Source organism: Sciurus vulgaris (genome assembly GCF_902686455.1).
Source record: "Sciurus vulgaris genome assembly, chromosome: 5".
Lineage (NCBI taxonomy): Eukaryota > Metazoa > Chordata > Mammalia > Rodentia > Sciuridae > Sciurus > Sciurus vulgaris.
The window spans coordinates 117,559,909-117,586,862 of NC_136465.1; the positions used below are offsets into that span (position 1 = coordinate 117,559,909).

Here is a 26,954-nt window from a genome sequence, read left to right on the forward strand (position 1 = left end):
CAAAGTTCAAAGTCCCATTTTGGGGAATCTCATATTTTATAAGGAGATGTTAATTACAATTTGGATTTAAAAATTGAAGAAAGTTACCATAGTAGAGTAAAATGCTTCTTGAGAAATGATAAAATTAAGTGTTCAATAGAGTGAGAAGATTTTTCTAGAGAATCTCCTTCAGGAGGTAATTGATGAAGTAGGAAAAAAAGATCATAACAAATGTATGTAACTGGTTTTCAGTTTTTAAGGTAAGTTTGTATTTCATATCATGTTCTTAAATTTTGCTTTTTGAAAAACACAACATCTTTTGTAATACATCCCATAAGACTTCTTTCACCTGCTGGTTCCTTAAAGTATAAATGAAGGGATTTAGTAAAGGGGCAACTGATGTGTACAGCAAAGCTACACCTTTGGATACAGTCACTCTTTCTTTTGCAGATGGTTTTATATACATAAAGATGCAGCTACCATATGTCATGGAGACAACAATCATGTGGGAAGTACAGGTGGAGAAAGCTTTGGTCCTTTGCTGTGCAGAAGGGAATTTCAGAATGGTCCTAACAATGCAAGCGTAAGAGAGAATCACTAATAGCAGTGTGATCGCAAGTGTCAGCACAGCTAAGACTAATGACATCATTTCAAGGACATGTGTATCTGTGCAAGAGATCTGTAGGATAGGAGACGTTTCACACATAAAGTGATCAATGATTCTGGAAGCACAGAAATCCAGCTTGAGCCCCAGGACCAAAGGGGGAAAGATAATTAGGAATCCAGTTGCCCAGGAGCTGAGCACCAGTTGGTAGCACACTCTGCCGTTCATAATGATGGGGTAATGTAGAGGTTTGCAGATGGCCACATAGCGGTCATAGGACATGGCAGCCAGGAGGTAAAACTCTGTAACTCCCAGTAAAAGGAAAAAAAATAATTGAGCTACACAGTTATTGTAAGAAATGGTTTTGTCTCCATTCACAATGGTTATCAAGAATCTGGGAATACACACAGTGGTGAATATGACTTCCAAAAAGGAGAAATTACGGAGAAAGAAATACATGGGAGTCTTGAGGCGGGCATCCAGAAGAGTGAGAAGGATAATGAATAAGTTCCCCATTAGGCTCAAGGAGTAGTTGAGAAATAGAATCAGAAAAATCACAATTTGCAATTGTGGATCATCTGTCAAACCTAAGAGAATGAACTCTATTTCCATTGATTGATTCTTCATTTCTTTCTTGGACACTTATCAAATCTGTATAGAAATAGAAGAAAAAAATTAAGTATATGTGCATTAGAATACCCACACAACACACACTTGAACAAAACAGAAAAGGATATATTTTCTCAAATGTATTCATTTGAAATGTTTTTTTAGCCACAAATATCAGATGAGAAATTTAAATGCTATAGGTTAATTCAAAATTCCTTCTAGTCAGTTTTCTTTAACATCCAAACATATTTTCTCCAGGATTTGAATACTATATGTTTTTGTTACTATGAACTTACTATTTCCAAATAACCTCCTAACTACACATAATTTAATTATATAAATTAATTAAAATTCATTTCTCTATTGCATTTATCATACCTGTACAAATAGTTCCAAAATGTTTTTTTTAAGAATGACTATCAATGATGTTTCAAAATCAGGATTATATTATAATTACTGTGTTGCCTGGTGACTAAGTTACTTTAGATTTCTAATAGTTGAAAATTCTATGTTTAATAACTTAGAATATTCTCTGCACTAACAGTATGCTATACTATTATCAATTTTCTTATATTGTTTTAATCAAGTGAATATTCATTTACCAGCACATAGGACAAACAAAACAAAGAATGATACATCAGATATACTACATATTTTAATAAACAATATTCTGTCTTCTTTTTAGATTATCTTTTTAAATGCATTCTTCTACTTATTTATGCCATTTGGGCACTTTCTTTTATTCCACCATATTATTTACTAAACTATTGAATATCCAGGAGAGAATATTACTTCCTAACTTTTGTACATACAGGAATTCTAATTCATCCCATATTATACTATAACACTGTTCGATTAAACATGTCCATCTGCATCATTATAGGCATTATTTGTGGACTTTTTAAAGAAATGGGTTACTTAACTCCTGTGTAATCTTTATTCCTTTACCTTTGTCTTATTCATATTGATTCCTTTCCCACGTATTAATATTGCTTTTCTTTTATGATCTAATATAGAAAAACACACTAGAATTTTTCATGTATAATATGATTTTCAAAAATAGATACTAGTGAGTAGTTTTAATGTTTTTTAATAAAACACTGAACACCACAGTCTTCAAGGCTACTACGTGGTCACAGACTTTGTAGAATTGCATATTTCTGTCATGGTTGGGACTTAAACTCCCGTTTTGCTTTGTTCTGATTTTCAAGCTTTCCTAGGACTTAGTCCAACAATTTATGAAACATGTGGGTCTAACAGCCTTTTCTAGAAGCATGCTATCTCAAATTCAAGGGAAGAATTGCTCAGCATTTTTTTTTCTATATCACTTCCACCATGCCAATAATTCATTAAAAGGGTCAGATAAAGAAAATAAAACAGAATCAACATATGTGAATAAAAAAGATTATATTACTTGTTAGTATATGGAATTGGGAGCTACTCCTTATTCATTTGCGTTGGTTTCTGATTTTGAAATTAAGGTAACATTATAGTGGGCTTACCTTTTTGAGCTGTAATTTATTTTGAGCTATAATTCATTGGCTTTGTGACAATTTCACTTGTTTTATCATCCTATAAGGAGATTTATTACCATTTTTTTTTTTTTGTGGAGAGAGGCAAAGTAAAGACTTTCCACCTTTTCTCAAATTCATATACATCTGGAAACTTGGAACTTGGATGTCAAAATTTTTAATAAGCACTTAGCTTCCATTCCAGACATTCTGAACTTCTGAAAATTTGTTCTTATAATTGAGACTGCTATTATTCAAAATCTCAATTAGATGCATGCTCTTTAAAATGAAATAAAAAATGGGAAATGAAATATAAAATTACTCTTCCAAGAAAGAGATACCACAAGGCCAACTGTATACTCATTAATGCTGCAGGCACTTCATTTTCTACTTACTGCCAACTCTAGGGAATCTAATGAAATAAAACAAAAACAAACTCTTCTCTTGGGACCAGGGTTTCAAAAGTAGTAATTATTGGCAATAAAAGGCCCCCTGTAGTTTAAGTCAAAATTGAAGAGAAAGTACCCCTGAGGAGTATCATAAATGATAAGGAAATATCAATGAAATATTTAATAGGAACATAAACAATTCACTGTCTGGAGTAACAATGGAAAATTCCAAACTGATTTACACATACAGTTGGATGAACTACCCACATGTACAAAACATGAATAGATCTTAAAACTGTATAGTTAGTGAAAAAGCACACATAAATTGGTTTCATAATCATATGAAAATGCTGCATAATTTCATTTATTAACTCTGGAAGAGACTGAACTATTGAGACAGAAATATAATCAATGAGTGATTACTTAGGTTGAAGGCAGGGATTGACTAGAGAAATATCATGAGAGAACAATTTTTGGGTGACCTAAATGTTTTACATTTTGATTTTGGTGGTGGTTGCATAGTTACATAGGTTTGTCAAAGGTCATTCAACTGTATACCCACAAAAGATGAACCTTGTCACTAAATTCAACCTCAATTAACTTTCCAACATATTCATTTCATTTAATATTTCTTTTTTAAACCAGCTGTTTGGAAGACAATTTAGGACAATATACCTAATAAAATAGCTACTAGCCATATGTGGAAGGATATATATTTTTAATTCAAGTTAAAAATTCAGTGTCTAAGTCAAACTAACAACATTTCAACTACTTAATAGACACAGTGGCATTAAAAATGTAGCTTTATCAATAAAAATGTAATTGTAAATTTGATAGGGTTATATTGACTCTGTAAATTGTTTTGGGGCAGTATGAACACTTTAACAATAGTAAGTTAGCTAATCTATGAACATGGGATGTCTTCCATTTACATATGTATTCCTAAATTTCTTTCATCAGTGTTTTATAGTTTTCAGTGCACATGGCTCTCAACTCCTTGAATAAATGCCTTCCTTGTGTATGCCTTTTATTATTATTATTTTAAATCAATTTCTTTCTGAATTTCCTTTTCATATTTATCTTTTGCATTTTTAACCCACTCATAAGATATTTTTCTTGAGAAACTGTATTTAGAATAGATTGCATAACATGATGATCAGTGTCAGAAGATTAATTCATTTTTGATATCTCGCTATAAGAGATAAGGCTGCATGTCTATTTTAGCTAACATTTCATTGCTGTGACCAAAATACTCGATAAGAACAAATTAGAGGAGGAAATTATTTAGGGCTCATGGTTTCAGAGGCCACAGATTATAGATGGACAACTCTGTTGCTCTGGGCCCAAAGCAAGGCAGCACATGATAGCAGAAGGGCCCAGGGGAGGAGAGCTGCTCAGATCACAGCAGGGTTAGGAAGCAGGAGGCAGGTGCATAGGGAAGATGCATCCTCCCAGGGCCTGCACTCATCTCTTCTAGCCATGCCCCAACTGCCTACCATTGCCAGCTAGTCCATTTAGATAGGATGGACTGACTAGGTTACAGCTCTGACAATCCAATCATTTCACCTCTGAAACTTCCAATATTGACACAGGGATTTGGAGGGACACCTCATACTCAGATGATACCAATGTCAGGGGAGATTTAACTAATAAATATTGAAATTATGTCTTCTCAGGCAGTAAATTATTAATGAGTCATTTGAACAGTTTTAGCTTTAATTTTTTTTCATCAAGAAAATTAAATTTTGGAGAATCTAATGTTTCATTTAATATCTTACTGAATGGACACAAGCAAGTTTAAGAATGCAATATTAGTTTGGGTAGTTCATATGTCTGTAGAAATTAGTTATTGTCTTCGAGATTTTCTATTTTATCAGAGTATAAATTTTCAAATACATAATTATCATCCATATTTTAGTAATGTCCATTGTGGTATTTCCTTTTTCATCACATATTTTAGTGATTTGAGTTTTCTCTCTCTTTCTTCTTTATTAGTGGGCTACAATTTTATCAATTTTATTTATTTTTCGAAGAATCAAATTTTTGTTTTGTCAATTTTTTGAATTGTTTCTTTTGTTTCAATTTCATTGATATCAGACCTAATTTTAATTATTTCCAGTCTTCTACTGCTTTTGGTATTGATTTGTTCCTCTTTTTCTAGGGCTTTGAGATGTTAGGTCATTATTCACTTACTTTTTATTCTTTTGATGAATGACCTCAATGTAGTAAACTTTTCTCTTAGCCTTCATAATGTCCCAGAAATTTAGATATGTTGTATTGGTATTCTCATGTACCTCTAAGTATTTTATTATTTCATCCTTGATTTCTTCTTCTATCTATTTGTCTATTGGATAGTGTACTATTAAGTCTCTTTAGTGTTAGAGTAGCTTCTATTTTTATTTTATCATTGATTTCTAATTTTATTCCATTATGATCTGATAGAATGCAAGGTAGTATCTCCATTTTTTTTTTGTATTTACTAAGAGCTGTTTTGTGATCTAAGACATGGTCTATTTTATAAAAGGAGCCATGTGCTGCCAAGAAGAAAGTGTATTCACTCATTGATGAATGAAATATTCCATATATGTCTGTTAAGTCTAAATTATTGATTGTATTATTGAATTTTGTAGTTTCTTTGTTTAGTTTTTGTTTGGATGATCTATTCAGTGATGAGAGAGGTTTGTTCAAGTCACCCAGTATTGATGTGTTGGGGCCTATTTGATTCTTGAAATTGAGAAGGGTTGTTTTGATGTGCATAGATGCTTCATTGTTTGGGGCAATAATATTTATGATTATTATATCCTGATGATGTATAATGAAATGTACTTCTTTGTCCCTTCTGATTAACTTTGGCTTAAAGTGCACTTTATCTGATATGAGGATGGAAACCACTGCTAATTTATTTGATCCATGTGAATAATATGTTTTTTCCCATCCTTTCACCTTCAGACTGTGAATGTCTGCCTATGAGAGAAACTGTCTCTTGGAGACAGCATATTGTTCGGTCTTGTTTTTTAACCAAATTTAGTCTATGTCTTTTATTGTTTAGACTAGGCCTTTAATGTTCAAGTTTATTATTGAGCTGTGATTTGTATTTCCTGTCATTTTGGTTTATTTCTGCTTTTTTAACTTCCTTTATTTTCTCCTTTGATTGACTATTCCTTTAGTAGGGTATAGTTCTTCCCTTTACTGGCTTTTACTTTTTTTTTTTTTTCACTTTATCCTCACATAATATTTTGCTGTGCATGTTCTGTAGTGAAGGTTTTCTAGTTTGAATTCTTTTAACTTTTTTTATAATGGAAGGTTTTTAATTTTATCCTCAAATCTAAAGCTTAATTTTGCTGTATATAGGTTGGCTTCCATTTTCTTTCAGAGCTTGAAATATATTAACTTAGGACCTCCTAACTTTGAGTTTTTGGTTGAAATCAGGTAAGATCCAAATTGGTTTCCCCCATACAGAATTTGATTTTTTTCTCTCATGGCCTTTAATATTCATACCTTATTCTGTAAAATAGATATTGTCATTAAAATGTGGCTATGCTGTAATTTTGAACATTTGGGATCCTGTAAGCCTCTTGTATCTGATTTCCAATTTTATTCTATAGGTTTGGGAAATTTTCTGATATTATGTTATTGAAAAGATTGTGCATTACTTTGCTTTGTATCTCCACTTGTTATTCTATCCTGATAACTCTTAAAATTGATATTTTCATGTTATCCACATTCTTGGAAGTCCTGTTCATGGTTTCTTACTATCTTCTCTGCATGGTAAACTTTATTTTCAAGATCATATATATTTGTATTTATTACCTGAGGTTCTGTCTTTCAAGTGGTCTAGTCTGTTTGTGATGCTTTCTATTGAATTTTTAATTTAGCTTTTATTCCTTCATTTTGAGGATTTCTCCTTTTTTTCAGAATCTCTGCCTCTTTATGGAAGTGATCTTTCACTTCCTATAACTTTTCTCTGATTTTACTTACCATTCTTTACTTTGCAGATCAGTTTAACAATGTACATTCTAAACTCCATCTCTAATGTTTTTTCTATGGTGTCGTCAACAGAGTCTATTTTTGGAGCATCTTGATTGTTTGGGGTGCTTTATTTCCTTGTTTTTCCATGTTGTTTGCATGTTTTCCCATCTAGAAATATAGATCTTAGGCAGTATCATTTCTAACCTGTAGACTTATAGTGTACCTAAAGATTTCCAGTACCTCATGTTTAAGGGGGAGACCAATATAATTAGCACACAATGTAATAAATATACAGCTTTAAAAGTAATATCTCCTATTAAGATTCTACAGTTTTGTCACAATAAACAGAAATGATGTGGTAAATTATTGTCTAAAATATAAACAGTAAACATGTTGAAAGGGTTTACAATTTCTAATTGTGGATAAAGAGAATAAATGTGGTATAAATTGTGAAATTTCTGAGGGAAGAGGAGAAAAGATAGAAGTAATAATTTATAGAAAGAGTGAAAGAGGAATTGACAGAGCTTGACTGTTAGGAAAAAAGAGAGAAAGAATTCAGGCATAGATTAGTGACAGGAAAAATATATGCAAAAAAAAAGGAAATAAAAATATAAGAATACACAACAAAACTGTAAAATGCTAGTGATAAATCATGGTTCTCAATAAAATCCTGTATGAGTAGAGACATTAGGAATAGGTGTTCTATCTTGATGGAAAATTGAACCATTGTTTCTGTTGGCATTTGAAAGTTTCTCAGCTTCCCTTCTCTGTTGATAGGTGGGGTTGTCAGGAGTTTGACAACTCCTATCTGGTGGGTTCAAGACTGACTGGCTGGGCAAGCTAATAGCAAAATGTTGTCACCCCCTAACAACCTTTGGATCTGATGTAGCCAACCCCATTGGTCCCGTGCACTTCAGGACTTTCAGAGCTGTGAGCAGTCCAGCTCTCTCCAACCCCTCAAACTTGTGCTTTCCCCTGAAAAATGCCCCCAGTCTCCAACTTTTCATGGAAACTACCAGGCCCAGACAGAACCACACAGACCCAGTCACTATCTGACAGATCTGGGCTTCAGATACCCAGGTTGATCCCCCTGAAGTCCCATGATCTCAATGGAATTCCAACTTGTAGGCATGCATTCACAGAGGAGCAACCCTGTGAAGAATTAGCAAGATGGCATCCATTAGCACTCCCAACAGGAAGACCTTGGGTGCAGCCAAACTAGCAGTCACTCTGAGACTGGACATCCAACCGTTCTCCAGTGTCTCCAGACATAGGCAACCGACCCCAAGATGGCATTGGTGGCAAACTGGCAGGAACTATGGCCCCTCCAGACCCTGGATGGTGTCCCAAGATGGAGGCAGTCATATGCGATCAAACCTGCAGACACTCTAGAAAGGATTTCTAGTTGGCAGCGGTGCTGACAGTAGTGGGGCTCTGAGGCTAGATCTCTAGGGGATGGCAGGTGAATTAGGAGGACATACACAATTAAAACAGTTCAATATCAAGCAAGGAAATAGAAGATGCCATCCAAGGTCTACCAATAAAGAAAAGCCCAGGACCAGACAGATTCTCAGCCAAATTCTTCAAGACCTGCAATGAAGAATTAACACCAATACTCCTCAAATTATTCCAGTACATAGAAAATTAGGTAAAACTTCCCAACTCATTTTATGAAGTTACTATCACCCTCATACCAAAACCAGACAAAGACAAACCAAGGAAAGAAAATTTCACACCAATATCCCTGATGAATATAGATATAAAACTTTTCAATAAAATTCTGGCAAATTGCATATGAAAACATGTTAAAAAGATAGTCCACCATAATCAAGTGGGGTTCATTCCAGGGATTTAAGGTTGTTTTAACAAGTAGGAATCAATAAATGTAATTCCTCACATCAATAGATTTGAAAATAAGAATCATATGATCATCTCAATAGATTCAGAAAAAGCATTTGACAAAATAGAGCACACATTCATGTTCAAAACACTAGAAAATCTAGGTATAATAAGAACCTACCTCAACATTGTAAAGGCCATCTACGCTAAGCCCATGGCCTACATCATTCTAAATGGAGAAAATTGAAATCATTCCCTATAAGAACTGGAATACGTAGGGATGCCCTCTCTCACCACTTCTATTCAACATAGTCCTTGAATCTCCAACCAGAGCAATTGGACAGATGAAATAAATTAAAGGGATATGAACAGGAAAAGAAAAAATCAAACTATTACTATTTTCCAATGACATGATTGTATATTTTGAGAATCCAAGTAATTCCACCAGAAAACCTCTAGAACTAATAAATGAATTCAGCAAAGTAGCAGGACGTAAAATCAACACCCATAAATCTAATACATTTCTATACATCAGCAATGAATTTTCTGCAAGATAAATTAGGAAAACTATCCCATTCACAATAGCCTCAAAAAAATTTGGGAATCAACTTAACAAAATAGTTGAAAGAACTCTACAATGAAAACTACAGAATACTAAAAAAGAAAATTAAAAAAATTAGAAGATAGAAAGACTGCCCATGCTCTTGCAGAATTAGTATTTCAAAATAGTCATATTACTGAAAACATTATACAGATTTAATGCAATTCCAATTGAAATCCCAATGACATTCTTCATAGAACTAGAAAAAGCAATCATGAAATGTAGTTGGAAATGTAAGAGTCCTAGAATAAACAAAGCAATCCGTAAGCAGAAAAATGAAGCAGGAGACATTACAATACCAAAATCTAAACTATACTACAGAGCCATCATAACAAAATGACATGGTATTGGCACCAATACAGACACATAGACCAATGGTACAGAAGAGAAAGATACAGAAAAAATGCAGTTATCTCATACTAGACAAAGTTTCCAAATGATACAATGGAGAAAAGATAATCTCTTCTGCAAATGGTGCTTGGAAAACTGCAAATCCATATGCAGCAAAATGAAATTAAACTCCTATCTCTCACCCTGCACAGAATTCAACTCAAAGTGGAATTAGACCAGAGACTCTTTACCCCATAGAAGAAAAAGCAGTCCCAAATCTTCATCGCATTTGCTTAGGATCTGACTTCCTTAACAAGACTCTTAAAGTGCAAGAAATAAAATCAAGAATCAATAAATAGGATGGATTCAAACTAAAAAGCTTCTTCTCAGCCAAGAAAAAAAATCTCATGAAGAGAGAACCTACACAATGGGAGAAAATCTTTACCACCTGAACCTCAGATAGAGCATTAATCTTCAGGATATATAAAGAACCAAAAATCTTAACACCAAAAAAAAAAAAAAAAAAAAACCCAATCAATAATGGGCTAAAGAAATGAGTAGACACTTCATAAAAGAATATATATATATTCAATCAACAGATATATGAAAAATATTCAACATCTCTAGCAATTAGACAAATGCAAATCAAAACTACTCTAAGATTCCATCTTAGACCAGTCAGAATGGCAATTATCAAGAATACAAGCAACAACAAGTGTTGGTGAGGATGTTGGGGAAAAGGTACGCTTATTCACTGATGGTGGGACTGTAAATTGGTGCAAAAACTCTAGCAAGCCGTAGGGAGATTCTTTAGAAAACTTGAAATGGAATCATCATTTGACTCAGTTATCCCACTCCTCAGGTACTTAAAATCAGCATACTATAGTAATGCAGTAACATCAATGTTTATAGCAGCCCAGTTCACAATAGTAAAACTGTGAAACCAACCCAAATGCCCTTCAATAGATGAATGCACAAAGAAAGTGTTATATATACACAATGGAATATTACTCAGCCTTCAAGAAGAATGAAATTGAGGCATTTTCAGGTAAATTGATAAGAGTTGGAGAATATCATGCCAAGCAAAGTAAGCCAAACCCAAAAATTCAATTAAAGACAAATGTTTTCTCTGATAAGTGGATACTGATCCATAATGGGGGTAAGAAAAATGGAGGAACTCTGGATAGAGCAGAGGAGAGGATTGAGAGGGGAGGGGGCATGGGTGTCAGAAAGATGATGGAATAAGATGGACATTATTACCCTAGGTATGTGTATGATTGCACGAATGGTGTGACTCTGCATCATGTACAATCAGAGAAATGAAAATTTTTGTTCCATTTGTTTACAATGAATCAAAACGCATTTTGCTATCATGTGCAAGTAATTAGGACATACAAAAAATGTAGTAAAGAACAGATACAAAGGAAGAAAACCAGTCTTTCTTTTCATAAAGTATAGAACCCAGATTGTTAAGGAAAAAAAATTCCTATTATTAAAATATAACATTTGGATAGAACTAATAAAGAAACAGATAAGATGAAGGGATAAGCCCAAGGAAAGAAGTATGCAGTGTCCAGAAAGACAGAAAAGTGAATGAGTCCTGGAATAGGTCAGCACAGGAAATAAAAATGGAATAAGTATTAATTTAGTGATTGGATTTTACTCAGACTCATGAAATGGGGTAATGAAACAACACTGGGATCCCACATAGAGTGGTTAGGTATACTACGTGCAGGTATATTGAACTATAACCAAAAAATTATAGCTTCCTCAAAAACAGGATAAGAAAAAACTAACAAGAGCAAGGATGTCATCAAAATGGTAAACAAAGAGATTCCATGCTCATAATTCTCACAGCAACAATAATTTGGAAGCGATCCACTAAGAAAATAGTTTACATAGGGTCTTTCAGAGCTAGATAGGAGCTTGCAAAACACTCCTGAAGCCCAAGATAGAGGAGAGTCATTTTTAAGAAGATAAAACTGAACTTGGGCAAGAGACTCACAGAGCTTGGTGCTCCCAACAGACCTGAAAACAGTCTCTTTCCCTGTGGGTTTGACCAAGGTGCTCTGAAATAGATCTTTGTTACAATGCCAATTCCACTGACCAGGTCTTAGAGGCATTCACATCCACACAGGGACCAGACAGGATCTGTAGCTGCCCAAATTCCTGATTTGACCCACCAACTGTAGACCCCACTGAAGACTTAGAAGCAGTCATATAACTTAGCTCTCACCATATTTGACTACAATCCTAGTAATAATCATATTAAAAGGAAAAATATGTCATAGAGGTCAAAGAAGGAGAGACAAAGAAAGAATGGCAGGAAATCTTCCAACTCTTAGGAGAATCATACACATTCAGCCTCATAAAGTTCAAAGTACCCAGGGAAGATAATATCAAGATGATTACTCTGTAAAGCAGTATGTAAAACTGTCACAATTCAATGAGAATTTTGTAAGCAGCAAAAGAAAAGCAACCTGTCACCTTTGAGTGAGCCCAATCATCAATCAGTGGATTTTTTCAGTACAATCTGCAGGTCATAAGGAAGTGGAATGATATATTCAAAGTGCTAAAAACAAAATAAAACTATCTCTTAATAACATTACACCCAGTAAAGCAGTCCTTCAGAACTGAAAAGGAAATAAATATCTTCTAAGAAAAATAAAAGCTGAGGGAGTTCATCATCACTGGACCTGCCTTACTAGAAATGCCATAAGAAGGAAGAAGAAAAATGGTGGATCAGAGGCAGCCACACTACCAGAGCAGCTACCCAAGAGTAAACTATGAGAGCAGTTCTGTTGTAGCAAACTGAGATCTGAAGACTGCGAAGATCTTGGTAGGAAACTCAGCAAGTTAGCAACCAGGTGAAAAGTGAAAAGCATCAGTTCCTAGAAAAGAAAGAATTAAAACATTTGACTGCATCAGCATTAGGCATGCTCTGGCTTGTTGCCGGTGGGGGTTGGAAGGTGAAGAGAAGCTCCCCTCCAACCAGCTGAAGGATAGTCTCCTGAGTTGAAGAAAAACAGATCTCACTATCTAACAAATTTCCAATCTGAGCAGTAAATAAATTCAGAAATAGAAGACTAGACAGGTACAGAAGAAAGTCCTAGTATTCCCTAACAGATGTAGTCAACGTGGGGACCTAGCCACAGCTTAACTAGCCTCTTTGTTAGGATTTTCTGAGCAGCAGACTAGGATTCACCATCCTTAACGTTTGGTTTTTTTGTTTTGTTTTGTTTTGTTTTTTTACCTTCTATATTTTTCTTTGATATCTTTATCTTAAAATACTTGTTCTTGGAATACCTAATAACAAATAACCAAAGTCTTCACTTTTCCACTGGGTTGGTGGCTGCCTATGTCATTAATCAGTCTGAACATAAGAGTGGTACTGTAACACAGTCTAGGTAGAAACTCACAACAGCCATGGCATCTGGTTGATCTGTCTGCACAGTAGAGAAGAATGAAGGACATTTTCATTTGAATCAGGTGCTCTGGTCTCTGGGATAAGGAGCATGGCTGATGGGGTAGGGGAACTGGGAATGATCGGGGTCAGCCAGAAAGCAGTGACACTCCTGTGTCTCCTTCAAATCTCTCCCTGTCAGAAATGGACAGAGGCTTGTGGAATGGAGGGTGCAATGCATCCAAATTTGTCTACAGATGGATTGGGTGAGAGGGCTGGCCAGCAGCCCTGCTGGATGTACACTCTCGTCCCTGGACACAATAACTAAGAAAAAGGGAGAGAGAGAGAAAGAGAGAAGCAGGAAGGACATGTGTAACTGTTCAGAGGGAAAACAGAAAGTATGTGATTATTAATTTAAAAAAAAAAAAAAAACAGAAAGCAGATATCCTGGAATGCAAAAAGTGAGGAGAGTGGATAGATGATATGCAGAGTCTGAAATGGTAGGAGGACAATAGGCCTTTGCAAAAAAGAATATTCTTTCCCAGAAAAGTAAGAAGTTTAAGCATCTCAGATCAATTTTATAGTTCAACAGATTCAATTCCATTCCCACCTGTAAGATTGCACATGGGTCTTCTTAGCATTTGGGGGTAAAGTGTTGCTAACAGAAGATAAAAGTGACGTTGGTGCTTTTGATAACTCACTGTCTAGGCTCTCATATGTTTATGGGTTCCTTGGAGTTGTTAGAGAAGTTGGATCTCCACTGAAAGGAAAACAAAAAAAAAAATAGGTCTATATCTCAGAGATAAATTCTGGGACTAGCGGGGAAGCTCAGTAGCAGATCACTGCCTAACATGTGTAAGAAGCTGGACTCCATCCCCAGTACAGAAAAAAAAAAAAAATCTTGCATGGACTAAAGACACAGATACAGAGATCAAAATCATATGCATAGAAGTATTAGATTTACATGAATTTGATTTTTTTTTTTAATTTTGAGTTTGTAGAGAAGGAGGTCTTTAGAAAAATAGTCCACTAAGAATCCATGATAGACCTGCCCAATTTTTTCAGTTGAACTACACTGTAACAAGTTAAAACTTAACTATAGGCTCTGAAAACATGTTGCAATACATAAGATACAGTATTATACATAAATATATCTACTAATAAATAAGACAATAAGCTCAAGAGAAAATGAATACAAAATAGTCAATTTGTGGACAAGAAAAATGAAATATTTAAAGATATTCAGTATCTATTAGTTGGAAAATGTTAAATTTCTGCAATATATAACACTTATATACTAAGCATTTATTTACCTTAACTACTCTGCCAAGCACTTTGTGCATTATCTTTCATTTAATTGTTACAGTATCCTATGAGACAAAACTACAAATCTTTTCATTTTGTGCATAGGAAACTGTTACTATGAAAGGTCAAATAAAGTTTGCAAGTTTGCTAAGAAATTGGATCTCTTTAACCTCAAAACCCAGGTACCATGATCTGGTCCTTATGATACTACTTTTGTTATTAAGTTAATTATACTTTATACAAATCACATACTCTACAAGAAAATCTATATGACTTCTGTCTGTCCTGTTCTCTGTCTCCCTAGCCATCGGCAGCATGTCTGTGATAGAAGTTCTCATATATTTGTTGTAATAATTTCTCATTATCTCATTAATGGGACAACTCAGTAGATGATAAGTATTAAGTATTCTGCCTTTTTTTTCTTATTTTGAATTCATTTTTCTGATAATTGGTATTTTATTCCCTTGGGAATTTGCATATATTTGTCACAAATATATCAGCAATTCGAGCAACTCAGAGGTAGAAATTATTACTGTAGTTTGCATAACGGTTTAAACATTAAAATGTAAAATTAAGAATAATATTCATGTTGAAGTGAAAAGTGATAATCTAAACATTCTTGTTATTTATTCCAATAAATTAAACTTTTGTATGACAGAAAAAATAAATTTATTGAAAGATATGGAATATATTTCTGACATGTCTGATGATGCCAATTAGAAACATAATCCAAATTTTTGCTGATTTTCTTAAAATTTAATGCATTTGTAACATACTTCAGGATGTTTCTTTTCTTTCTTTTTTCTCTTTCTGTTTTTTTTTTTTTTTCTTGATCATTTAGCTCAACCTTTCCTCTGTTACACAAAAGCCTCTTAGATAGAGAAAGTACAGGCTGAATATCATGGAAGATTAGTCACAGCCTCAATTAGAAGTAAAAAACAAAACGTTCTCTTTTATATCATTCATGTTTCCACACAGACAGGAACATGGCTCTGACCTGAACTCCAAAACCTCCTCCTGAAAATTGAATGTTCTTTCTGTAAATTTCCACAGATCACTGCTTTAAGATACTGTAAGGTGAAACATTTCAAATCTCTCTGGATGAGATAGAGATTGAGTACCACACAAAGATAACACAACTGTACCTTCTCTGTGCACTGTATAAACCCCTGACTGGCTAGATTGAAGAAAGGAAGTATTCCAGTGGAGGTAAGTTCAAAGATGTAGTGGTATCATGAGGAACCTTTCTGGAGAGTGGAGCCATAGAGGGAGATAAAAGCAAAAGAGTTCTAGTCAGCTGGTACAGTCAACCTGGCTTCCCTTTGGCTGTGCCTGATTTTCCTAATATGCACATGGACTTAGGCTACATTCAGGAGATAATGTATTACCAATTCCTTTGGGGTTGGTTAAATTTAGAACTGAGCAAGTCCATGGTGGATGGTATCAATATCATATTCATTTATATATCTCTGCCACCCTAGAGTGGAATGAATGACTAAAGAAAGTATTTTAAAATATTTAAAAACCAGATGAGTGGCGTTGGGGTTGTGGATCATTGGTAGAACACTTGCCTAGTACACACAAAGAACTGGGGTTGATTCTCAGCACCATGTAAAAAATAAGTAAATAAAATAAAGTTATTTTGTCCAAGTACAAAAACAATTTTAAAAATCACAAGTACTCCAAGCTTTAGCATTTAATTTTTTGGGGGGGAGTGTACTTTTAAGTTTATTTTGCTCGTTTTAGCAATTCTGCCAGTCATACATATAACAGACACACAGGTGACAGAATGGCATTTGTGTAATTACTGGTTTTGAATATAATATATTCATACATGTTTATATATTCATACAGGAGCATATACACATAGGGATGTTATGCATATACATGTGTATATAATATACATATATACCAAGTAAGAGAGAGAAGCATATAGCTGTCTCTCTACCTAAACACACAGGTATATCTGTGTGTTTGTGTGCATATGTCTTTATATGGTAGAATTGTTAGTGCTAACAAAATAAATAACATACATAGAGGTAGCCTAAATAATGACATAAAATGAATGCTGCATTATGGTTTACCATGCAGTCACTAAAATAATGAATTAATGATATATGTATTAAAATGGAAGAATTTTTAAGTTATGTTTTAAAAATTCCACAATACATCAGATTTTGAAAATAGGACATATCTGGAAAAATAAAAGGTCATCTGTTTCTGTTTATACTCCTATGAGTCCAGTTCTTTAAAATTTCTTTTTTAATCATGAATACATGTTTAAGTGCAACACACAGTGGCCTGCCTCAAATTCAATTATGAACAAGTTAAGAAACAAGCCAGAAGACACATGGTATATTTAAAGGATGACAACACCAGAAAGAAAGTCAGCATTTTAAACAATTTGATTTGGTATATTTTCTACATTACTGAATGTGTTATATATATTTGAGACATTCAGGGATGGAGGTACTGCCTTTTAAATTTTTTTTTAATGGTATTTTTTTTTCCTTTTCAAAGTATTTAGTGTCTACATTTCATCAGCGAACCAAGTAAATCATGGCTTCTTCAGGTGCAAGGATCGAAACCAATTACCATTAGTGACCATCGGGTACAGCCTATCCTTTCTGTCCTGTTGCCTGAATCTCAATGATCTCCCAAGTGTGTCCATGCAATTTAACAGAAAGATCAATAGACCCCAGCAGTTAGCAGCCGCTCTCTTGAAGTGCTTCGCAAAACATGCTACATTTCTCTACCGAGTAAATGTCAAAACATTCCAACAGCTACAATTCTTGAGAGAAATCGTTCTTCTGAAACATTATTGACATACTTTAACCCACATTTCCCGCTGCTCGCAGGCTTCCTACTGGCCAGTCAATTCCGATTTGGCAAGAGACACATCAACATTTGTCCCCTGCTGACTTGCTTGGTGGGTATGAAAGATATCAGAATCTGGTAGATAGGTCTTGGGGTTCGAGGGTCAGTTGTCTAAGGCTGACCCAAGATCAAGGTGGCAGCAACCGCTCTCCAGAGGCTTGGCTTCATCTTTAATGTGTCCTTGAAATTGATCAATGTCGTCACAGAGCTTGCCTTCCTCAAATACTGATGTAGCCAGACAGGCTGTCAAAAGAAGGCTTCTGTGAAGAAGGCAGGGTGCTGTCAGGACTGGGTGATGATCTGTTTGATTGAAGACATGCTCCTCAGGGTCACCAGCCAGGAGATGCCAAAAAAAGAGCCAGGAAGAAAGCCAAGACATTGAGGAGTCCGTGAGCTTTTTCCAAGGGCTGAGAAAGAGTGTTTCCAAATTCCTTAGGGTAGTCGGATAAATTCATTTTCTTATGATTGTCTAAACCGACCTCCAGGACCCCTGCCTGACCAACTGCACCCCGCCTCCAGGACTTCCAGCTGACCACGTTCACACCCGGAGCTGCAGGCCCCATTTGCCTGCATTTAATTTTTAATGTTAAAGCTAATACATACTTAATTATGAGAATCAAGTGTCACCACACTAACTATAAAGTAACTTATGGAATGGCCCTTACATTTCCAAACAAGCTTCCATTTCACTAAAATCTTCAAATTAACCATAGTTTGAATCATTTTGTTTTCTGTATCTTCCTGAAAACACAGTAACATTTACACTCTTAGAATTTCTTCTTTATATATTAATGTGATTTTACTACATAGTATATTCTGTAACTTTTATGGTTTCTTTTTCAGTTAATAATGTTTAAGGGACATTATTACTTATCAAGTTATCCAGACAGAACTCATTCTTTTGTAACAATTGGGTAGAATATCAGAGGGGACTTTTTTATAATGTAATAATTTAATTATTGGCTTGAAATTAGGGCTTATGTTGTCATCAATTTTATATTATTAGTTATGATGTTACACTACATTTTTATGCATTCCTTTGCATCTGTAGAAATGTTGGCATAACTTTTTGATACTTCAACATTTCTCTGCTATGGGCAAGAATGAAACCTTTTCATTGCATCCTAACCAACACTGGATGTTACAAATCACTTATGTTTCACAGACTAAAAGATATTCTAGCTTCTTTTTGTACACCAACAATACATCTGCTGAGAATGAAATCAGGAAAACTATTTCATTCATAATAGCTTCAAAAAATGCCTAGGAAGCAATCAAATCAAGCTCTACAAGGATAATTCTAGGATGCTAAAAAAGTAAACTGAAGAAGACACTAGAAAATGGAAAGACCTCCCAGGTTCTTGGATAGGTATAATTAATATTATAAAAATGATCATATTATCAAAGGTGAACTACAGATTCAGAGCAATACTCATCAAAATCCCAATACTATTCTTCACGTACTTAGCAAAACAATTCTAAAAGTAATATGAGAGAACGAAAGACTGAGAATAGCCAAAGCAATCCTGAGCTTAAAACAATAATGCTGAAAGTATCTTAATACCTGATTTCAAATTATATTACAGAGACACAGTAACAAAAATGGCATGATATAGGCATAAAAACAGGTACGTAGACCAATGGAATAGACTGGAGATGGTTGGCAAGTCACCGGAGAAGTCCGCTTTATTACAAGATGAGGCTTACATATATACTCTTGGGGCTTCCGGGTTAAGGGAGGAAAGTGGCGTGTGGGTTTCTGATTGGTCCGGCTTGCCGCCGGTGGGAAAATAGGTGGCGGGAAGCCGAGACTTATGGGAAGAAGAAGCTGCTCAGGGGCCATCTTTGGTGTGGATCGGACTGCATATGGAACCTTACAGTAGACCAATGGAATAGACTGGAAGACACGGAGACAAACCAAAAGCAGTTACAGTCATCTGATTTTGGACATGGTACTAAAAAGATACATTGGAGAAAAGACAGCCTTTTAAACAACTGGTGTAAATAGAATTCGATATCTGTATATAGAAGACGAAACTAGATTCCTATTTCTCACCCTGTACAAAAGTTAACTCAAAATGGTACAAACATATAAGATCAGAAACATTTCAACTCTTAGAAGAAAATGTAGGAAAAACACTTTTAATATATAGTCACTTTTAGTTGACTTTTGTGAAGGATGATATGTAGGGGTCAAGTTTCATTCTTCTACATGTGGATACACAGTTTTCTCAACACCATTTGTTAAAAAGGCAAACTTTTCTCAAACGTATGGCTTTTGGCACCAGATGACTCTCTATCTGGATCTCTCTCTGTGTCTTCTATTCTATTCTGTTTGTATTTATGTCTGTTTTGGTTCCAATACCATGATGTTTTTGTTACGATAGTTCTATGGTACAATTTGAGGTTGAGGATTGCAATGCCCCAGACTTGCTCTTGTTACTCAGTATGTTTTGGCTTTCTCTTCTTTTTTTTTTTTTTTTTTTCAATTATTATTTAGAGTAAAATCATTTATTAAAAGCAGGGTTTTTTTTCCATATTAAAAAAAAACATGATTGGAAACATTCAGAGAATAGAAATCAAGTTAAACCTATTCCCAATCCATTATCAAATAAAGTCTCAATAAAGGAAAAGATACTTTGGAACTTAAAATTAGAGAAGTCTATTATATACCATTTAGACGTTGGGAAAGGAAAAAAAAAAAAAAAACATCAAAATGATCCTTAACATTTTACAGTCTTTAATTAAGCACATAAAACTGTACTACTTAATATATTTTTTCATGAACTTTTTGTGAAATTCGGATCATGGGGTATCATTTACGAATTGTTTGTCTTTCTTTTGATCATCCACACCTTTTGCGCAGTTCTTGAACACAACATCATCATCCCACTTGAAGGAAAAACTGAAAATGGAATGCTTTGTAATGTTTTTATTAGGAGACAAGAGTGTCACGTGCATTGTAAAGCTTATTCATTACACAGAAAGATGCTCAACATGCACATCATTTGCCACAACAAAAGAACAAAGTAATCCTTAATTTATGTCTTGATTTATCATAGCAGAAAGAACAGTTTCTATCTAGAACATATAAAACATTTTTGCTATTTATCTGGTGAAAGAAACTTTGAGTTACAAAGCAGAAACAAACTATTATTCCTTTTAGGTTCGAGGGATTGAACTCAGGGGCACTCAACGACTGAGCTACATCCTCAGCCCTATTTTGTATTTTTTATTTAGAGACAGGGTCTCATTGAGTTGCTTAGTGCCTCACCATTGCTAAGGCTGGCTTTGAACTCACAATCCTACAGTCTCAGCATGCTGAACCACTAGGATTATAGGCGTGAGTCACCATCGATTTCAATTATATAAATGTTTGGTGTGTTCAGGCCTAAAACAGAGGCAGCAGCTAAGAGTGCCCTAATTAGTACAGACAGAACTAAATGATTGTGACTAATCAACTTACTATAGTTAGGTTAAGTAGTTTTGAGGATTTTATATATTCCTCTTTCATCAGTTAATATTTAGCAGTCACCATAGTACTCACTTAAGGCAATAAAAGGTCAAGGAATATTGAAATATAATGATTAAGGTTCATTTATTGGCCCACATCTACATTAACCATGGAGAAATATCCACTGAAGAAATTAGGGTAGAACTCTGGTTGGATTTCATAAAGCATAAGCATTAAAAAATACCCATGGGTGGGTGATATAAAATACACATTAAAGAAAATAGAGTATGATTTCAGAATATTACCTAGCATACAAAACACAAGCCTATGTAAATTCACAAATATATATAAAATAAAAGCCTCTATAATGTGTTTGTGTATGTTTGCCAGAGAAACTGAACGTGGAAAATAAGCAAAGAATGTGGGTACCTTTTTAAAATAAGTTAGTAAAGTTATCACTGGGCAGTGTATAAAAGATGCAAAACTGAGAAAAACTGGGCAAGGTGGTGCATGCATATAATCCCAATGGTCAGGAGGCTGAGGAAGGAGGATCACAAGCTCAAAGAAGTCAGACTCAACAAGTTAGCAAGGCCCTAGGCAAATCAGTGAGAACTGGTCTCAGCAACAACAGAAAACAGGCTGGGGTTCAATACTCAGTACTTTAAAAAAGAATTACTGAGCAGATCAACATTACTAGAATACATTATGTTTCTACTTGTATCCAAAGAGTAGAATAAACATAGCTTAATATATTTATAAATATATAATCATTTTTTTCTACATCCACTCTGTCCTCAACCTGCTCCCAATAGGTTTTTTATTCCTCCAAACCAACACCAAAACTGCTCATCCATGTTTCTAAATTGAAGTACTCATTTTACTTGCCTGCCATCAATATTTGACATAGATAATCACTCCTCCTGAAACACTTTGCTTGCTTGGCTTCCAGATACCAATCTCATTTGGTTCTCTTTCCCTGCCTCACTATTCCTCCTTCTCGATCTATCGTTTTTCATTCATATCCTATTTATTAAGCATGTACTGCATGCTGGGCATGGTTCTAGTTTTTGGTAACTAGTTATCTACCTAACCTCTAACATAATATCAGGCTCAGTCCTCTGACTTCTCTCTGGCTATACTCATTCCCTAGGTGATCTTTTCCAGTGTCAATTTTAAAAGCTTCTATAAGCTGATAATTCTCAAATTTATTTTCTCCACCTTGGACTAACTGCATAAACACATCAAGCTACCTATTCAGATATTTATAACACTCCAAACTTACTGTGTCTTAAATCTGCTAGATCCTCTACCCCAAATGAGTCTACGATCTTCCCCATCTCTAATCTTTCAATCGCTCAGGTCAAACACTTTGGATTCTGGTTTCTGACAAACTGATTCTTCGTCAGCAAAACTTCCTTTCACTGTGACTGTGCTATTGTCTCTGCATAGAGGCGATAGATTTTTGTAGTTTTATAGGTCATCATAAAGACTGTGTTTTCACTGTGAATGAAGAAGCCACTGAAGATTTAGAACAAAAAGTTGTTGTGACCTTAGAGTTTATAAAAATTAGGCTGCTACATTGAGGAAAAAACCTGGGGGTGGGGCTGGAGAGGAGGGTGAGCACGCACGCAGGAGAGTAGTGAGGAATATCACATCACTCCTGGTGGGAGACAGTAGCAGTGGAGGTGGCGGGTCATATGTTAGGTCCACAGGGTTCCTTGACCACCTTATGTAAATAACAACTAACCTCCCTGTGATGGGCTGACAGATCTGACTCCATGAGAATGTTATAGGCCAGACTCTAAGGGAAATGACTAAACAGACTCCATTTTGCTCTGAGACTCCATGTTATGAAGGAAATAAGCTCCCCCCTGGGAACACCTGCCTCTGTGCCCATCATCAATTACTTAGTGTGACTTGTTTAACAATACAGAATGATAATTCCTATGTAAAGAAAAATTGCTCTCTTTTAATTCCTATTGCTCCTAAACAATGTACCATATGAATGGCGATTGTGTGGATGTTAGTAACCACTCTTTAGTTTGTACCTAGGTTAGGGTTATTTTGACTCACTTCCCCCTCTGTCGATGATCTCATGATGTTAGTTTGTAATTTCAAATCATAGCAACAGACATTTATGATTAATGTGATTTTTGGTATAAGAACCCCTACAACACTGTGGTTGGGGCTGTTCTCCCAATAGTCATTTTTTGGGGCATTGTGCAAGTCAGTCAGTTGGCCGGCTTAATAAAGACTCAAATTTGGACTTCTCAGTGGTGATCGGTCTGTTCTTAAATTGTGCCCCATAGCACTTCCTACTTGGCACTTCCTATAAGCTTTTAGCTTTTCTACATATCATCATTTAAAGTACTATACATATTTATTATTTATATTCTCTCCCTCTTTAGCCCTTATCACTCTTACACACACAAACACACACACACACACACACACACACACACACACACACACACATGCACAGTAGAAAAAAGAGTTAACTTACAGATCTAAGACTGCCATCCTTAGGCCTGCTTACAAAGCTGGTCTTTGGCTGCATCCAGAACCCTGTGTTTTAGGCATCTTCTCATCACTACTGTGCCTACAGTGTATACATAATGTGGCTTATACTCAGCACTTACTTTTCTTTTGGGAGTCTGGATTTTGGTATGAGCTAGGAGGAAACTGCCTACATGACTAGATCCCAATAAAAACCTTGGACAATGCCCAACGCTGATGAATCTGTCATGGGCATGCCTGGGCAGAGACACTGCACACATATTGCTATACTTTCCTTGCTCTGTGATCTCTTGTGGGAGGGATAAAGGATAAGGAAGTCTGCAATGGATTCTTCCAATTTCTGCCAATCTTTCCCCCTTATGATCCAGATGCATATCTTTACTTAGTTAGCCATGAATACAACTATGTAACCTAGTTTCATATCTTTACTATGTTAGCCATGAATACAATCATAGGCTAAATTCCCTGAATTCTTCTAGCGAGCATTTGAATGTGAAGGGCAGTCTTGGGGACCACTGACACACACACACCAAATACACAAGTTTTGTAGGGTTCCCAAGACTGCTCAGTTTGTTACTCTGTCCCTAGTGTTTAGATCATTATTTGATACGTAGCTGGTTATTATAACTATCTGCCGATAAATTTATTTTCTTTCATTTTCCTTCTTCCATTACTTGAAAATCAGAGAGAGAAAAGTTATCAGTGGAAGGTGGAGTTTTAGAAGCATTCCATAATGTACTTTGCTGTAGTCATCATCATCATCATCATCATCATCATCATCATCATCATCATCATCATCATCATATTCTGTATATAGAACTCTAACCCATTATTTATAGTACCTTCTTTTAACTTTGAAGTTGACCTGAGGCTGGGATAGGCCAGTGAGATTAAGAAGAGGGTTTCCACTTAGAATGTTCTCCATACGAATTCTCTCTGCTTCAGCTTTTTGTTCTTGTTCCTTCCTGGCCTGCTCTTCTGCTCTTTCTTTTTTATTTTTTTCCAGTTCTGCAAGAAGAGCTGTAGTATCATCATCATCACTCTCCTCTTCAAAATCTTCATCTTCCTCATCTGTTAGAGGATCAACTGCATCGAGGTTGGCAGCAGGAATCTGATCTAATGGAGGCTTCTTTGACACTGAAGAGGAGGTTGTGCGTTCTTGGGTTGGATGATCTCTATTTTATTCTCTTGCAGCAGCTCTCTCTCTTCCAACTCCCTCCTGAAGTCACGGTTACGAACCTCTTCAGGGGCATCCTGAGTAGTCTGTCTGTATTTTATCTTTTTATGAGAGGGAAGATCTCTGCTTGAATACTGCTTTGAGAGTTGGCTCAAATCACTTCTTTTCCTCTTCCACCCCTTGCAGGTTCAAAAGTGGGCCTGGCTGCTGTGTCATTTTTTATGTTCTCTGGAGATCACACAGATACCATCGCCACCCTCAGCCCCCAGAATCCTCTGCTCTGTTTTGGCTTTCTTAATCTATTACCTTCCAAATGAATTTTAGAACTGATTTTGCTAGTTCTGTGAGGAATATCATTGGTATTTTGATGGAGATTTCATTTAATCTGCATATTGCTTTTGTTAGTATGGCCGTTTTGACAATATCAATTTTGTCTTTCCAAGAGCATGGGAGGTCTTTCCATCTTCTAAGGTCTTTTTCAATTTCCTTCTTAAGGGTTCTATGGTTTTCATTGTAGAGGTCTTTCATCTCTGTGGTTAGTTTTATTCTCAATTATTTAAAATTTTTTGAGATTACTGTGAATGAGACAGTTTTCCTAATTTCTTTTTCAGCAAATTTATTATTGGAATTTAGGAAAGCAATGTGTATGCTGTATCCTGCTACTTTGCTAAATTTATCCATTCTAGAAGTCTTCTGGTGGAATGTTTTGGTTCTTCTGATATAGGATTGTGCTATTGGCAAGCAGAAAAAATTTGACTTCTTTTCCTATTCAAGTCCCTTAATTTCCTTCTCTTGCCTGACTGTTCTGGCTAGAGTTTCAAGGACTACTTTGAATAGAAGTGGTAAAATGAATGAAGAAAATGTGGAATATGCACACAATGGAGTTTAATTCAGCCTGAAGGAATGAAATCATGTTATTTACAGGAAAGTTGATAGAGATACCATATTAAGTAAAACAAACCACTCAGAAAAGACAAGTACCATATGTTTTCTACTGTGTGTGGAAACCAATAGAAAAAAAAAGAAAAAATCATAAAATGGGAATGGGGACTAGTATGGCACAAGAAGGGTACCAGGGAGAGGGAGGAGGAGAGTCTAAGAGGAGGTACTGCAGAGTGAAACTGATCAAATTATGTTATATTCATGTACCAATATGCCAGAGTGAAATTCACCATTCTATATAATTAATATCCACCAATTAAAAAATAGAATTTAAGTGTGTGGAAGAATAATATGTTACTGCCTATTTAGGGTCATAAAATATAAGATAAAAATGATTAATATTTGACCAGAGAGAAAATCAAATGTAAACTCAAAAAAATCATTCAATTTTAATGTAAATAAATTTGAATTTTATTTCAATTTTGAATAAAGCTCTAATTTCTATTTTAAATGTCTTGAATGAAAACTATGGCCTCATTTAGGCTTGTCCAAAATTTCCTCATATAGTTGATCTAGTTCAAGAATATTTTTGACAGACATAAAGAAACAGTCCTCTTATTGTTTTCATTCTCATTTTCTTTTTGTCTGTGTATGTGCACAAGTGTGTGCATGTGCTATTGTCAAGCAGCTATAGTCAATTTTTTGTTTTTGCCCGTTGATTGAACCAAATCTAAATATTTTGACTTGCTTAAATATTTTGTATGTCACAGTTGTTTCTATATTCTTGGTATTTATTATCTTCTTTTGGTTACAGTATATTTTAATTTTACTTGATTTGCCTACTTTGGGTTTTTAAAAAATTGTCTTTAATAAGATGGAAATAAGTCTTACATTTCAAATGTTCAGAATATTTGTATATTTAGGTCAGTTTTATAAGGCCAGTCCTCCAAAATTTTCCCAAGAGTCATAAATACCATCTTGCCAAGTTATACCATTTTTTTTTTTGAATAATAGTAAAAAAGTCAAATGAAACAGGAAGGAAGATTTTAGTTTTTGGAAGTTAATTTCGATGTACTCTTATTTTTATTTTATTTTATTTTACTTTTTCAGTACCAGTGATTGTACCCAGGGCTGCTTAACCACTGAGCCACAGCCCCAGCCTTTTAAATTTTAAATTTTTATTTATTTTTAAATTTGGAGACAGGGTTTCACTAAGTTGCTTAGTCTCACTAAGTTGCTGAGGCTGGTCTCGAACTTGTGATCCTCCTGCCTCAGCCTCCTGAGTGACTAGGATTATAGGTGTGGGTCACCACGCCCAGCCTGATGTACTTTTAATGGTAGAAACAACTCTGAGATTAAAGAGAGAAAGACATAATTTTATCTAAATAGATTTACAAATCAATATTTAAAGAACCATAGAAGATTAATCTAGCGAATCAAGTTAAAACTTCAAGAAAGATGTAAAGGGACTTTTAATGTTCATTTGCTTGCTTAAATCCAGCATGCTC

General features: G+C 35.0%; 1 protein-coding gene and 1 pseudogene across 2 annotated transcripts; both read right to left on the bottom strand.

Annotated features, from left to right (window-relative positions):
- Window positions 1-265: 265 nt before the first annotated feature.
- On the bottom strand, window positions 266-1,210 carry LOC306662401 (olfactory receptor 6C6-like; the record flags this gene model as incomplete). The annotated part of the gene is made up of 1 exon (XM_079142053.1): window positions 266-1,210. One exon carries the CDS (start codon window positions 1,208-1,210, stop codon window positions 266-268), a length of 945 nt encoding a protein of 314 aa, XP_078998179.1.
- An 18,742-nt stretch (window positions 1,211-19,952) lies between these two features.
- Window positions 19,953-24,921, bottom strand: LOC306661088 (spliceosome-associated protein CWC15 homolog; annotated as a pseudogene). Its single transcript has 3 exons — window positions 24,871-24,921; window positions 24,230-24,790; window positions 19,953-20,321 (listed from the first exon to the last, which is right to left on the bottom strand). The product of its transcript is annotated as a spliceosome-associated protein CWC15 homolog (transcript).
- Between the last annotated feature and the right edge of the window lie 2,033 nt (window positions 24,922-26,954).